The 16,814-nt window shown below is 41.0% G+C and overlaps 1 protein-coding gene across 1 annotated transcript in view; it reads left to right on the forward strand.

The window, feature by feature from the left end:
* Positions 1 to 16,814, forward strand: part of LOC124545935 (pacifastin-like protease inhibitor cvp4) — a 166,803-nt gene that overhangs the window by 54,656 nt on the left and 95,333 nt on the right. The window contains exon 3 of the mRNA XM_047124896.1: positions 12,638 to 12,787. Within this exon, the coding sequence (XP_046980852.1) occupies positions 12,638 to 12,787 (150 nt within the window). The remainder of the gene's footprint in view (positions 1 to 12,637; positions 12,788 to 16,814) is intronic.

Consider the following 16,814-nt stretch of genomic DNA (forward strand, 5'->3'; position numbering starts at 1 on the left):
TTAAAACACTAAGAAGGTCTTCTGATATGGAGTAGTCATATGAAGGGAATGCTTGAACCTGTAGCTCGTAAATCTCTGGTAGTGAATACCAGCTAACTTGTATCTTTAAGCCAAGTGCAGTACTTATGACACCTGTGGCTCAAACTGTCTGCGGAGCGATCGTGTAGTAATTACTGCGGATGTTTGCAATAGTTTGAACTGTAGCTCCAGCTACGCTATTCACGATGATATCAGATACATCACAGAAAACCTGATGATAACACATATCTTCTAGAGTTCCTCGACAACATGGGGCAATCGCACATGAATACGACTGATGTATGGCCTCTCAGCGTCATATCATACACGGCATGGTCTACATCCGAAAGTTCCTGGTAAAATTGTACTCGCACAACTCATTTCCAGAGGCACTGAGAGTAACCAGTGTACTATTATCCCAGTCCCTGTGAATTCATGTTTTTGAAAACGTCTTTCTCAGCGTCAGTTTTTCAAGAGACAGTGGTTAAATACTCGTACATAGATACACATTTGCTGCAGTTAGTGGGGGGAAAAACAATGGTACCGTATTCAGTTCACAGGGTAACAGTCGTTATAAGTGTGGACTTTTCCATCAGTGCATACGAAGCTTGTTAAATACGGAAAATGGGCTTATCATATGAATACGAGAGTGGAAAATGAAAAGCTCTTTCTACAGATGTAATGTGTATAGCGGTTTATCATGTAGAAGGCATAGAAATTGGACGGATCCACGTAGACAGATATAGGAGAGTATCACATTGCTGTAAGAGTAATGAGAGTAACGGATGAATGGCAATACATGGTATAAAGGAGGAATGGTCAGTTTTCAGAGATACGGCAGGAAGGATCATTCAAAGTAAAGAAACCCTTGTACATGTGGACTGTAAAATGCAAACCTTAAGAGTAGTGAACACTTTTTCGTACTTGACACTGTAAAACGAATCTCTTCTACTGCAAGCTCTTTGTTTACCACATTTTTAGCGTTGGTAATCTAGACCAAAACAAACAAAAATACGCAGTAAACATGGGGCATAAAGTTCATACCTTCAGAGCCAAGAGCACTTATTGATCTTCGCTACCGTAAAACACATCTCTTGTTCTGAAAAAGGGCTCATAGCTCTTAAGGAATGAATTCTAGAGCTCATACTTACTAGACAATTTTTCTTTTGTTTCTTTCCATACTGCCTCGTCCCAAAACACAGAAAGCAAAGAGCCTGCAGCAGACGAGATTTGTTTCACAGTATCGAAGTTGAGGAAGTGCTCACAGATCTTCAGGTATGTAGTTTAGAACCCATGTTTACTAGAATTTTTTTCGAATGATCGTTCCTGTCATTTCCCTGAATATTGACGAATCTTCCTGGGACACCATGTATACAAAGTAAAGTCGAATAAAGTCATAGCTCATACAAATTTGAGTGGTGTACTTTAGTGATAGATTTGAAATCATACAAGATAACCTGAAATCCTTTAAACTTCTATACGCAATTAGAATACTTAGGAGAAATAACTGAGAAAATTTGTATGTAGAGATAACAGTATAATATTGAGTTACTGATGTCCAACTAGGGTTTGACCCCTTTGTAACATAGCCAATAACAATAACATGTAGCGTAATTGCGATTAACAATTTATGTGTAAATTCAACCGTCTATAATGAGAAAGATGCTATCTAGCTCCATAGTAAATGGCTTATCTGATCACGATGATAGTATGCCAGCAATAAACCATGTCTATCAGTCAGGTATAAAGAAGAAAGGAGAACCTGCCAGAATTGTGTAAGGAGCGATCAAATAGTTTCAATTCGAAGGTCGCACAGTCCAGCATCGGTATGCTAATCAGAAAAAATCACCGTGATCACTGAGGCAATCATCCCAACTGCGTAGCAGGATAAAGACAGTCTTTTGGGAAAAAAACCGTGTTCTGCTGAGTGAAGAAGTCCGTGACCGCCTTCTGCACCTCCTCGTCCGGCAGGCATCGGCGACCCTTCAAGGCCTTTTTAAGGAAGTGAACGGGTGGTAATTAATGGCTTGCTCTCGCCACATGTACTTGTAGGTACTAACCAGCATAAAGAGATATTGTTCCTAACAGCTTTAATTATTACTCTGCAAATGAAGTAAATATTTATATAATGTTTTCAGTACACATACACCCATTATACCCTGTATATGATGTCTCAGTTACACTATTCTCATCTAGCAAGGTCCTTTTCTGGAACTCCAGGACATGTAGTAAAAATAAACTTACAGCAAAGCAGACAGCGGAAAGATGTGCAGTCTGCAAGAGGTGCTAGACCTGAATTGAAGAGGCAATGGAGAGAGAGGGTGGAGAAAAAGAAACTGGCAGTTGTTTCTAAGGCCATCAAGACGAGAACGCATTCAGAAAATTTCAATTTTGATGTTGCGTTTAGGTTTACCTATCTGTGAGAGTTATGTGGAGAGCAGGTTGCAGTAGTTGTAGGAGCAACATACATCCAAGGTAGTTGAGAATCCAATGCATCAGAGAAAGGTGTGTTGGCCGTGAAATGCCCAATGACACAGCGACAACAGATAGAGGAGTGAAACCACGTTGTCTTTTCGGACAAGTCTCTTTTCTGTGTACAGCATCATCTCGCATACATCGGTGTCTGGGGCCTCCTAGAAGAACAAACGTTGCCAATTGCAATCGTGATTACCATATGGATAGAGCACCTGGCGTTTTGGTGTAGGATGCTATTGGGTACACTACACGATCAACTCTGATTCACATAACCGGTAGTTTGGACGACGGCTTGAAATGTCCGCCAGTAGCCAGTTATCAGCACACATATTAAAACACAGGAGAGAGGCCAGGAGCACATTGGGACGCAGCCGACGAAGGGCACAGTAGGGCAGTGCAATGAAAGAAATACTCCACGACGAAGTGTGTGCGCATATTGGTAGGCAGTTTAGCCACTGTCACGCAGTTCTTCCTTATGAGGGTATCCTGAACCCATGAATCTTAGTTCAGAGTCAGATTCTGATGTCGAAAAGGACATACTAATGTTATTATACACTGAGGTAACAAAAGTCTTGAAAGGAGGGTATAAGATGAACATCAACAAAAGCAAAACGAGGATAATGGAATGTAGTCGAATTAAGTCGGGTGATGCTGAGGGAATTAGATTAGGAAATGCGACACTTAAAGAAGTAAAGGAGTTTTGCTATTTGGGGAGCAAAGTAACTGATGATGGTCGAAGCAGAGGGGATGTAAAATGTAGACTGGCAATGACAATGAAAGGGTTTCTGAAGAAGAGAAGTTTGTTAACATCGAGTATAGATTTAAGTGTCAGGAAGTCGTTTCTGAAAGTATTTGCATGCGGTGTAGCCATGTGTGGAAGTGAAACATGGACGATAAATAGTTTGGACAAGAAGAGAATAGAAGCTTTCGAAATGTGGTGCTACAGAAGAATGCTGAAAATTAGATGGGTAGATCACATAACTAATGAGGGGCTATCGAATAGAATTGGGGAGAAGAGGAGTTTGTGGCACAACTTGACAAGAAGAAGGGATCGGTTGGTAGAACATGTTCTGAAGCAGCAAGGGATCACCAGTTTGGTACTGGAGGGCAGCGTGGAGGGTAAAAATCGTAGAGGGAGACCAAGAGATGAATACACTAAGCAGATTCAGAAGGATGTAGGCTGCAGTAGGTGCTGGGAGATGAAGAAGCTTGCACATGATAGAGTAGCATGGAGAGCTGCATCAAACCAGTCTCTGGACTGGACAACAACAACAACAACAACAACAACAACAACAACAACAACAACAAAAGTCATGAGATAGTAACTAATATCGTGTCGGACCTCCTTTTGCCCGATCTAGTGCAGCTATATGACAAGGACTGAACAAATATTTGGAAGTAATTTTGAGCCATGCTGCCTCTATATCTGTCCGTAATTGCGAAAGTGTTGCCGGTGCAGGATTTTGTGCACGAACTGACCTGTCGGTTATGCCCCATAAATATTCGATGTGATTCATGTCAGACGATCTGGGTGGTTAAATCATTCGTTCCAAGTGCCCACAATGTTCTTAAGGCCAGTCGCGGACATTTGTTGCCCAGTGACATGACACATTGCCATCCATAAAGTTTCCATCGACGTTTGGGAAAATGAAGTCTATGAATCGCTGCCAATGGTCTCCAAGTGGGCGAACATCCACAGGACCCTGTCCGTTTCATGTAAAAAGAGCCCTGCCATTGTGGAGCCACCACCAGCTTCCAGAGAGCCTTGTTGACAACTTGGGTCCATGGCTTCGTAGGGTCTGCGCCACACTAGAACTCTACCATCAACCTATACCAACTGAAATCGGGGCTCATCCGACCAGGCTACAGTTTTCCAGTCGTTTAGGACCCGACCGACACGGTCGCGAGCCCAATAGTGGCGCTGCAGGCGATGTCGTGTTCTTAGACCAAGACGCTCGCGTCAGTTGTCTGCTGTCAGAGCCCATTAGCGCCACATTTCGCCACAGATACACTCTTCGTACGTCCCGCATTGATTTCTGCTGTTACTTCACGCAGTGTAGCTTGTCTGTTAGCACTGACAACTCTACGAACACGCCGCTGCTCTCGATCGTTAAGTAAAGCCCGCCGGCCATTCATTGCCAGTGATGAGGGGTAATGACTGAAACTTGGTACTCTTCACAGTGTGGATCTCAGAATATTAGATTCCCTAACGATTTCCGAAATGGAATGTCCCATGATTCTAGCTCCAACTACCATTCCGTGTTCGAAGTCTATTAATTCCCATCGCACTGTCATAATGAGGTCGGGACATTAGCACATCCATCACCTGAGTACAGATGACATCTACGGAAATGCACTACCCTTTTATACGTGGTATACGTGATACTGCCGCCATCTACACATCTGAATATCGTTGTCGCATGACTTTTGTCACTGTATAACACTTAAAAACGGAAGAAATCACAGTGGAAAAGCGGATATTTGAGCAAGAGAAATACTAAAGGCGAATAAGCTTAGACGACAAGAGTTTTCTGATAATCAGTTCACGAACTAATTCCGTTCAGACTTGAGTCAACTTCACGATGTTTACGAGCTTTTGCGGAAATCTGTATTTTCTGAACAGTGTAATGCCCAGAAATGCTAGTGAAGAAAAATTCGTTGTTTTCTTGAGGTAATTTTCACCTAATTTTTAATTACTATGGTTTAAATCTATTTTACGAATTTTCATTACTTAATTACTATGTATTACTATTACTACTACTATTATTACATAATTACTATTTTACTAATTTTTAATTACTAAGTTTTACTTAATTTCTCTCGAAGTAAGGACTTAAGCAAGAGTGACATAGGTTACTTTGAAAAATTAAATGGGGAAATTATTGTTACTATTCGTGAGTTGAGCGTAAGATCCAGCAGCTGTAATTGAACGCACGTCCACTGCGTTCTGAAGAAGTGTCAAAGATTTACCACTAGCTTTCGACGATTAAGATACACTTGTGGACGTGAAGTATCTGTTGCGACGCAATTCCGAGATCGTTCGAGTTCTTGAGATGGAGGACTATAAATTTCTAGGAGAGATGCACCAGTTTGCGATGTCACTTCAAATATTTTTCTACAAATGAAATATTGACTTAATGAGTGCATATCTTTAGTTACTTTGTGCATCGTCTTGAAGTAATGGCAGAGTTGGTCACTGACAGGTTTTTATTCTTGAATCTTTTTAGACCAATCGCTCTTTCCGTTGCCCTTGTTCATGCTGGACAGTGAAATTTTGTGTAAGCTTGGAAACATCATTTTTTTTTCATTTTCTTTGGTTGTTCTTTACTATATCGGTGCTTGGTCAATGAAGACATGTCCAATTCTGCAGACCCTTTGAGATGTACCGCGTGATCAAAAAGTCAGTATAAATCTGGAAACTGAATAAATCACGGAATAATGTAGATCGAGAGGTACAAATTGACACACATGCTTGGAATGACATGGGGTTTTATTAGAACCAAAAAAAATACAAAATTTCAAAAAATGTGCGACTGATGGCGCTTCATCTGATCAGAATAGCAATAATTAGCATTACAAAGTAAGACAAAGCAAAGATGATGTTCTTTACAGCAAATGCTCAATATGTCCACCATCATTCCTCAACAATAGCTGTAGTCGAGGAATAATATTGTGAACAGCACTGTAAAGCATGTCCGGAGTTATGGTGAGGCATTGGCGTCGGACGTTGACTTTCAGCATCCCTAGAGATGTCGGTCGATCACGATACACTTGCGACTTCAGGTAACCCCAAAGCCAATAATCGCACGGACTGAGGTCTGGGGACCTAGGAGGCCAAGCATGACGAAAGTGGCGGCTGAGCACACGATCATCACCAAACGACGCGCGCAAGAGATCTTTCACGCGTCTAGCAATATGGGGTGGAGTGCCATCCTGCGTAAACATCGTACGCTCCAGCAGGTGTTTATCAGCCAAGCTGGGGATGATGCGATTCTGTAACAAATCGGCGTACCTCTCACCCGTCGCAGTTACAGAACCAGAATCACACATTTCCACGAAGAAAAAAGACCCGATAACGGTAGATGTGGTAAATCCAACCCATACCGTGACTTTCTCGTCGTCCAATGGAGTTTCCACGACAGGTCTAGGATTTTCGGTAGCCGAAATTCTGCAGTTGTGGGCGTGGACAGACCCTCGGAGCGTGAAATGAGCTGCGGCTGTCCACAACACGTTACGCAACCAATCGTCATGTTCCGCCATATTTTGAAACGCCCACACCGCAAACGTCCTCCGCTTCACTAAATTGCCAGGTAACAGTTCATGATGCCGATGGATTTTGTACGGATAGCATCGGAGGGTACGCCTCAGGACCAACCAAACAGTAGTGTATGGAATGCCGGTGGGACATGTGACGGCACGAGCGCTGACTTCCCCGTACACAGACAAACCCGCTACAGTCTCCATTTCTTCCTGAACTGTCTCAGCAGCATTATGCCTTGTGCTCGGTCGGCCACTACGGGATCTATCGTCTAGACAACCCGTGGCTTCGAACTTCGAAATCATTCTCGCCACAGCTGCATTTGTCAACGGACCTTTACCCGTTCGAATCCCCTTCCTATGGCGATAGGATCGTAACGCTGAACCAGCACATTCCCCATTCTGATAATACAGCTTCACTAAACGCTGGGACGTGGAAGTACAGGCGCGGCAGCGGACGAGGGCGGGGGAGGACGGGAGAGACCAGTGGGTGAACAGGATCGAGTTTACGGGAGGTGTAGAGGATCCGTATCCATTCGAGGAAGAGGAGGAAGTGGGGGAAGGGAATTAGGTCGTAGATTCTGTCTCTCATTACAGCTCCTTTTATACACGATTGTCATGCGCAGTCACTGACGTTTTGCTGTCCAGCGCCATCTGTCGGGCATTTTGTGAACTTTTTTTTGTTCTAATAAAATCCCATGTCATTCCAAGCATGTGTGTCAATTTTTATCTCTCTATCTAAATTATTCCGTGGTTTATCAAGTTTTCAAATTTATACTAATTTTTTGATCACCCGGTAACGTCCATATAATTGTCAATGTTTCTAACACCTTCACCGTCGCTGTCGTCGTTATGAGAGACCACCAAGAGGGAGCACGTGCGGCGCTCCCGCAGCATACTGTGTCCCGGGCACTGCGCGGCGAAGGCGGGACCAGGCACGATGCTGCCCTGCTCTGTTGTATGGTCGTTGGTTCGACGGAGCGTAAAACGTGTTTAATCTGAAAAGGCCACCTGTCGCCATTCAGTGGACGTCCTGATCCAGTATTGGCACGCAAATCCCAGCCGTCGTCGCTGATGAACAGCAGTGAGAATGTTGTGTACATAGTTCCGTGTAGTCAGCGCGTACACAACTTTCCCACTAGAGCGCGCCCCACTAGGCACAACAGCGCAGGCGCGGCGCTCGTCCGTCTCCGCACTACGCAATGGCGCTGTCTTAGAGACGGACCAAATTCTGCTTCCACCGATCGGAGTATTAACGCAACCAATGAGATTGCTGCTAACGTAGAACCTTTTCTCCTCGCGGATCACACTCGCGCAGTGATACCTGAACGCGCGAGGTATTATAACGAGTGTACAGACCTCCGATTCGTCAGTCTCCATTAGTCTGCTTTTGTCTGTACCAGTCTGCAGTCAAGTTTCAGTCTGCGCCTAATAAGATTATCATATTCCTGTACATAGCCATGAAGGGAAATGTATAGACACTTTGTCAAGTATCAAGACCAAAGGAACTTCAGATTGTCAATTGTAAACAGCATCCAGAATCAAGTTACGTAATGTCTATGATTTTTATTATTTTAATAAATGTGTGTGAAAATTAATCAAGTTCTGTTTAAAGTTTGTCACTGTCAATCTGCTACTCTAAGCGTCCAAGTGGCATTTCTATCGTCTGACCTAACGGCAGAAGATAAACACGCCACGATAAGACCACAAGACATATTGCTGACACTGGCCTACTTCGTTAGAGCGACAAGTTAAATAATCTGATGGTATGCGTCTTACAGTACGCACGCCACAGAGAATGAGTGCATGAACAAGGTACCAGCTGTGGGCACCCACACGCAAGAATGATAGCTTAACGATCTTTTAGGAGACACTGTTGTGAGTCCCTTGTTTCGTCTGGGCGGTCAGTTGCTCAACAGCTGCATGTCTGTTTATAACACTACTTTCCACTACTGCTATATCATAACCTCAAAGTTGGAGGCAGGTCTTGAAATAAAACTATCTTGTTAAAGTATTTATGGTATAACGCAACAGAGCAGTGTTACCCTCTGAGAGGAATTTTGTTATGCTGACCGTGCTGTAGCTAACGGAGGTGGCTTATCGGCAGAGACTGTCAGAATTACGTAAATATTCAAACAGTAACAAACAATAATTTACTTATCCACACTGTTCAAAGAATAAAAAAAAAAAAAAAAAAACGGTCGCCAGCCTAATTCGGCATGAGAATGATTAACATTCTTGTTTAAGAAAGTAGTTATGAGTAAATGAAACAACAAGTTTACTGTTACCTGTCACCGTTTTATTTATTCCCACGACGCGTTTCGAAGGTTTCAACCTCCATTATCGGGTGGATTTACATTACTTAGTATTACATTTGTGTGTGTGTGTTGTGTTACGATTTTTTGAGGAACTTGTGGCACTCTTTAGTGGAGAAACAAGACACTATTTCAGAATATGGTTTAGGACTACTTCTGACAAAAAATTAAACTGATATATAATGGTAAACATTAAATAAGTAAACTAGAGTACCTCCAGTGGTCACAGGTTCCTTTTGCTGTCGTAACACATCACATGTATACTGCCACATTTGTAAACAAATATGGCGTCTGGAATCAGCCGGGTGCAAGGTTCGTATGGCAGAAGAGAAGACATACTCGCAAAGTGCAAAGAATACACATTATTATAGAATAATTGTTTAAAGCATTTGGAGGTGTTTGTTTTGAGGTGTCGAATAAATGTGTGTGTACTTCAGGTGGTATATAAATCCAATTTTGACAAGTTAAAACAGCTAAACATTTGTACTCGTTTATACAATCAGGTGAAATGTTAAAATGGTTTAAACTTCATACTTGTTAATAACAATTAGGTGAAATGTTAAGACTTGAATTACAATGATCATATTGGCTACAGCAGTAAAATCATACATAGATGACACTCTTTGATTGGAATTAATAAACAGATGTGAGAGACTGGAGGCAGAAGGAGAGGAAGAGAGAGAGAAAGTGTGTGTGTGTGTGTGTGTGTGTGTGTGTGTGTGTGCATTTTTAAGAGTGTAGGCAGTTGCTGAAAACAGAGATGATACTATTGTAACTATTGTCATTTTTGTCATTTAAGATGGATTCTGGTTGTTTCATTTGGTGTTTGTATATTTGGAGCGTTTCAAGGATGTCTAGTTTTCTGCTTTTTGGTTGGATGTGTAGGATGCTAATACTTTTGTTGTTAACATGGTGTTTTGTTTTATACAGGTGGGTAGCTATTGGTGATGTGTGGTATTTTCTGTTTTTTAGTGCTGCCATGTGTTCCTTGAACCTAATCTCAAATGATCTGTTGTCTGGCCTATGTAGAAACAGTCACAGTCCAAACATTCAATTTTGTACACACCTGCGTGATGAAGTGGGTTTCGTGTGCCGATGTTGTGGGGTAACTTCTGTCCAATCTTGTTGTCTGTTGTAAAGGACTGGTAACAGTAAACTTGTTGTTTCTTTTAATGTCAGTAACAGTCACGGTAAAGCCTATCCTAAAAATGTTCGCATTTAAAGTTATGAGTAACTTTAACGGACAAACACAACCTATATTTTGCCACACGCGAGTGCAATGAACTCTGACACCTGCATATGTTAACGTTAAGTTTGGAGTTGACAGCAAGAGCAGAACAAACTATTTGCGTAAATATAATAGATAACGATACACACTACTATCTTCAAGGCTTAGTCAAACTGAGTAGTTACAATAATATTACTATTACAGTGCACTTTAGAACCAAAAATTGGACATAGGTTCAATGTTACTTTTCAAACATATTCCTATCTGACATGAAATATAGATATGTTGTACAGCAAAAGTAGCTACTGTGCATGGATTAAGTCTCTCACTACTAAACACCTTTTTATTTAGAATGAAAATTAAATAGAATTCACTAACAGATTACTTCTCACTGTCTTTTGAATAAAGAAGTTACTGTTTTCATAGATAGTTGTCTTTCTATCAATCGTTATGTAGCATGAGCACAATAGACAAACTATGGATCCTGTTGCAACATTAATATGCACTTTCAATACACAATAGGAACCCAATATTGTACAGAATTTCGCTTGAATAGCAAGAGTAATTGAAATTTGCTATAATTAACTTTGTGCATTTGAACTACTTTCAGTGGAGGGGGGCCATTAATCTTGACCACTGTAGCAGAGCATACTAAATACACTTTTAATACACTAAAGAAACAAGCCCTTAACAAGTATGAACATGTAACCTTCAACAGTATTAGTTCTCAACTCTTATTACTGCAGTAGAACACAACTTGGCATATCTGTAAGAAATTGACTCACCTTTTGCGATTTACAACAAGCAGCAATGTGATCATTTACCAAGCAAAACTTTACAAGCCTGAATTTTAATAACTTTTAATTTTGAAGTTGGCAACAACTTATTAATAAGCAGTTTTAATAGAAAAATTATTTTTAGCAAGCATCATGTACTTTAGCTCACTCTCTTGCCACATTAACTTTCTTTTTACTATGTTCAAAAGGCATTAACTAGTTAAAACACTAGGCTTTAATGTTCTTTCAATAAGGACACTCGGTAATCACTTTAGCATGGGAAGGACCCTAAGTGGAAATGTGACAGAGGGATGAAAAATCAAGGTAGGTATAAGAGTTCGAGTATAAGTTACCTTATATTTCCGCACACTAAAACATCCAATGAGCTGATCCTTCATTTTTCTTCTTGGTTCCTTTCTAGTGACTGCGCAACGTGGTAGTGAATGCATGTTGGTAGGTGGGTTTGCAGGTAGAATTGCTGGACTCTGTCATTTCTTCGTGGCGATGATAGACACCAATTTCAGAATAGTTCCAACTATTTATCCATCCATTCGAGGTTTTGTAAAGCGTCAGAAAAAGCCTCTCTTGGAACCAGCACAATATACAACTTTTACATGGGCAGTTCACAGTTTGGTAGCTCGTCCCCGACTGACTCTTTGTTCCATCTTTTCTACCTAGGCCAACCAAAATTTGCGCGGGCGCTACACAGTTTCGTTCCCGAGGGGAACCACAACACCTTTTACATACAAAATAACTAAAAATCCTAAGTGAGGATCAGCAGTTTACATAACACCAACCAAACGTATTAAATAAAACAGAACATTTGCACATATTGACATTTCTACAAAAAATTATTTAAACAAAATTATTCAATCTCAAAGATAACCAAAGACATTAAGTGAGAAAGACAAACATATCATTTGCTCATATCGTACGTATTACATAGGTCACACTTCCCACATTCTAACAGACATCAAAGTTTTTAACAGAAACAAGAATAAACACTCTCATGGTATGGATTCAATCAAACAACATTTACAGAAACTCATCAATATAACATTAAATAAACCAAAAGGCAAAATAAATCAGTAGAGCAGTAGTGTTATGGTGTTACATGTTCACCCGTAGCCATTTCAGCAGCAATCGTCCACCCTTGTCATCTATGGAACTCGGTGCGCCAGTTTCCTCGTCGCCCATTTCGCCATGTTTGGTGTACTTTAACCATTGAGGCACAGGAATAGTTCAGAGTCTTAGCCGATTCAGAAATTCTGCCGCCCTATGGCCAGAAAGCCAACGATCATGACATTTTGGGCGTCAGATAAATCGCTCCGTTTTCACATATTGACAATGACTGCACTGTTTTCCGCATCCCCCGACGTGATTTATATACCTTCATGCTAGTGCTGCCACTTATAGTCTGTGAGGAGATATTGCACGTTGACGTCGAACATAGGCCATTGGAACAGTAATGTGACTAGACTGTGTGCTACTGCCTATTGCTAACTGTGTTGATTAAACTCGTAAGGCTCATCTAATTACAACATGTAATACTTTCTCCACTGTTGCAGGAATCAAGCCATGTGTGCCCGGTACAACGCTCATGGTTGAATGCAACAGGTGCACGTGCGGTATTAATGGCAAGGCCCAGCAGTGTACGAAAAATAAATGTCGTTCTAGCTCAGAACCAGTAAAAAGCTCTCGCTTCAAGAGTATGACAGGTGAATAGTACATTGAACTTATTATTTATCTCATGAAATGGAGTGAAATATATAGAGTTCTGTAAGTATAAATTATACTTAATTCACTATAATTACAGTCGCCGCGTGGGATTAGCCGTGCGGTCTAGGGCGCTGCAGCCATGGACTGTGCGGCTGGTCCCGGCGGAGGTTCGAGTCCTCCCTCGGGCTTGGGTGTGTGTGTTTGTCCTTATGGTAATTTAAGTTACGTAGTGTGTAAGCTTAGGGACTGATGACCTTAGCAGTTAAGTCCCGTAAGATTTCACACACATTTGAACATTTTTTTTCAATTATAGTCTTTCTTTTCCTTTTGAGTCAGTCAAATACTTTTTATGAAGACGCCGCTGTTATTTTTATCGACAAGGCTAAACAGGGTGAGCCACCTCAAACCTGCAGCCCTTTCCATTTGCTGAACCGTCCATATGTTAGAGGACTGGGTCTTTTTTTTTACGTGTTAAACCCTTTGAAGTGTAAGCTTGGCAAAAGAGCAACATTTCGCAGTATTTACATCGCAACAGTGTATTCCGACCGCCTGCCCTTTCTCTTTCGGCACCGAGCGAGGTGGCGTTGTGGTTAGCACAATGGACTCGCATTCGGGAGGACGATGGTGCAAACCCGCGGCAGGCCATCTTACATTAAGTTTTCCGTGATTTCCCTAAATCGGTTCAGGTAAATTCCGGTATGGTTCCTTTGATAGGGCACGGTCGACTTCTTCCCCATCGTTCCCTGCACCAATGGGACCGATGACCTCGCTGTTTGGTCGCCTCCTCCAAATCAACAAACCAACCAATCTCTTTTGGCGTATTGTTCGGATAATTTTGCGAAAAATTTCTCGGTCAGCATTACCACCATTATAACACTGTACCTGCATTTTCAAGAGGTTTTCACTGCCGTTAAATAATTGACTAGTATAAGGTAGCATAAAAACACAATACTTGCATCCTTCAGCAGAACAGTGCAAACCATTGTACCTTTAATATTTCCGCATTTATTCAAATTAATTAAGACATTTTACTATTTCTCCACTGCTCGCTCTGCTCTATCTTGAAATAAAGTAAGCTTATGGTTGTGGTACTTGTAACTGAACAGTCACATACAGTTCCCTTCCTCAACCCTGGTAACTGCATATCCTACAAATAATTCCATTCAGACTATTATACAAGTACGTCCAGGTTTTACTTTGTTTCAGGATTGTGGTTTCACTTGCGCTACAGTTTTACTTTTTATAATTATCGTTCTTTTCCACTTGCCTATTTATTCTCACAATGTATCTCACCTATAATATTATACTCGTTCAGAACAATACTATTTTATTCAGTAATATCTTTCAACCATGTAAATAAGTTATACAGAACTGCAACCAGTCACATTTTTCAATAATTATGTTTTATTCAATGAACCGGTTTTCGAACCTTTTCAGGTTCATCTTCAGATGGTTTCAGGAAGTTACATCATTACTGCTAGCATAATGCTGGGTGCTGGCTCTATGACAAATAGATGGGTCACACTTTAATGTATCGTCATGACTATAGCTTATCTGTCGATATGGATGCAAATTTAGTTTTTACTTACTGCGGCAGTGTAGGCGGCTTTTTTTTCGATTAGCGTCCATCTATACTTTCGCAGTAAGTAAAAACTAAATTTACATCCATATCGACAGATAAGCTATAGCCACAGCGATACATTAAAGAGTGACCCATCTTTTTGTCGCAGAGCCAGCACCCAGCATTATGCTAGCAGTAATGATGTAACTTCCTGAAACCATCTGAAGATGAACCTGAAAAGGTTCGAAAACCGGTTCATTGAATAAAACATAATTATTCAAAAAAGTGACTGGTTGCAGTTCTGTATAACTTATTTACATTCAACGTACAGTCACGATTCTAAAATATCCGTAATGGATAAGCATGATCTATCAACCATGTTCCCAAAATTTGCTCTGTCTTGCTCTATTTAATTTATTTCTCTGAAATATTGCTGTAATTTTGTAGTCCATTAAGTCAAGGCCTCATATATTTTAACTACACTAAGTAATTTTATCTTATAACGTTAGTTGTTTTCACTTCAGTTTTATATTAAACATTAACAACTGTCGTATTTGACAGACAACTGGGAGACTCGTTGCATGCTCTTAGTTTAAAATCTTTGCTCTCACAAAATTTGTAACCACACATATTTATCTTTGCACCTGATAATGGGTTAACAGCTGAACGCTTGTTGTACGGTAACAAATTGTGTAGAATGTTACACAGGTGTTATGTGTGTTTCATTCATAAAGTGTAAAATATTCTACCAAAGAACGGTCAGTTAACTCAGTTCTTTTTTATCCGCACCTGTGTGGCAGACGCCATTTTTGACGCTCCTCTGTTGCTACTATCTATCCCAACTCAATAAAATCGACAGACACTAGCAGGAAGATTAGTACTAAAACATTACAACTTAATCGGCCTTGGACATTCAAAGTAAGAAAAATGCTTTAGTTTTGGAATGATCCTCATTCTGAAACTACGAATGAAGTATCAGTAACTGATTCTAATGGTTCAGCTACAACAAAAACGTGTTTCACCGAATGAAACCCGGAGAATGGGTTACTTACCTGACGTCTTCACAAATCTAGATTACATACCTAACAAGGGAACCTCCCCATCGCACCCCCCTCAGATTTAGTTATAAGTTGGCACAGTGGATAGGCCTTGAAAAACTGAACACAGGTCAATAGAGAAAACAGGAGGAAGTTGTGTGGAACTATGAAAAAAATAAGCAAAATATACAAAATGAGTAGTCCATGCCCAACATAGGCAACATCAAGGATTATGAGCTGAGGAGCGCCGTGGTCTCGTGGTTAGTGTGAGCAGCTGCGGAACGAGAGGTCCTTGGTTCAAGTCTTCCCTCGAGTAAAAAGCTTACTTTCTTTATTTTCGCAAAGTTATGATCTGTCCGTTCGTTCATTGACGTCTCTGCCCACTGTAGTAAGTTTAGTGTCTGTCTTTTGCGACCGCACCGCAAAACCGTGCGATTAGTAGACGAAAGGACGTGCCTCTTCAATGGGAACCGAAAACATTTCATCGCAAGGTCATAAGTCAACCGATTCCTCCACAGAAAAACACGTCTGATATATTCTATACGACACTGGTGACGGCATGTGCGTCACATGACAGGAATATGTTGTCGACCCACCTAACTTGTACACTTGACGAATGGGTAAAAAGATTCTTCTACCCTGCCCGACTTAGGTTTTCTTGTGGATGTGATAATCACTCCCAAAAAGTGATGAAAACATAAGAGTTTTCACATAAACTGCAACAGTTTCACAGTCGCACCGTTTTCCCTGTGCTCTGTCAAAACATATGTTTTTAACGGTTTCAAATTTTTCCGTTTAGGTGTAGCGCCCCTATACAACGGCGCAGTTACCTCGCATCGGACGGCCGAACTGACAGATAATAATTGTCTGAAAATAAAAAAAATTAAACTTTTCATTCGATGGAAGACTTGAACCAAGGACATCTCCTTCCGCAGCTGCTCACGCTAACCACGGGACCACTACACTCCTGAGCTCATATTGTCCTTTATGTCGCCTATCTTGCGCATGGACTTCCCAGTTTATACATTTTATTTTTTTCATAGTTCCACACAGCTTCTTCTTGTTTTCTCTATTGATCTGTGTTCAGTTTTTCAAGGCCTATCCAGTGTGCCAACTTATAACTAAATCTGAGGGGGGTGCGATGGGGAGGTTCCCTTGTAAGAAACAATGTTCACAATTCTTAGAGACTGACCTGACCTGTGTGTAATTACGGCATTTGCATGGCGATGTGTCTTACTGCCCGAATGTCAGGAAAAATATTATGCAATCATCACTTGTGGTAGTTCTGTGGAAACGTGTAATATGATGTGAAATTACATATTAAGCAACCCGTCATCGTTAACACGTACACTCATAACCCAGAAAGGGCTCTTAAGTCTGTTACTAGCGACCTTTCGAGGAACAAATGTTGAAACCGCTAATGATCAC

Source organism: Schistocerca americana, chromosome 8, assembly GCF_021461395.2.
Source record: "Schistocerca americana isolate TAMUIC-IGC-003095 chromosome 8, iqSchAmer2.1, whole genome shotgun sequence".
In the NCBI taxonomy this organism is placed as follows: Eukaryota; Metazoa; Arthropoda; class Insecta; order Orthoptera; family Acrididae; genus Schistocerca; species Schistocerca americana.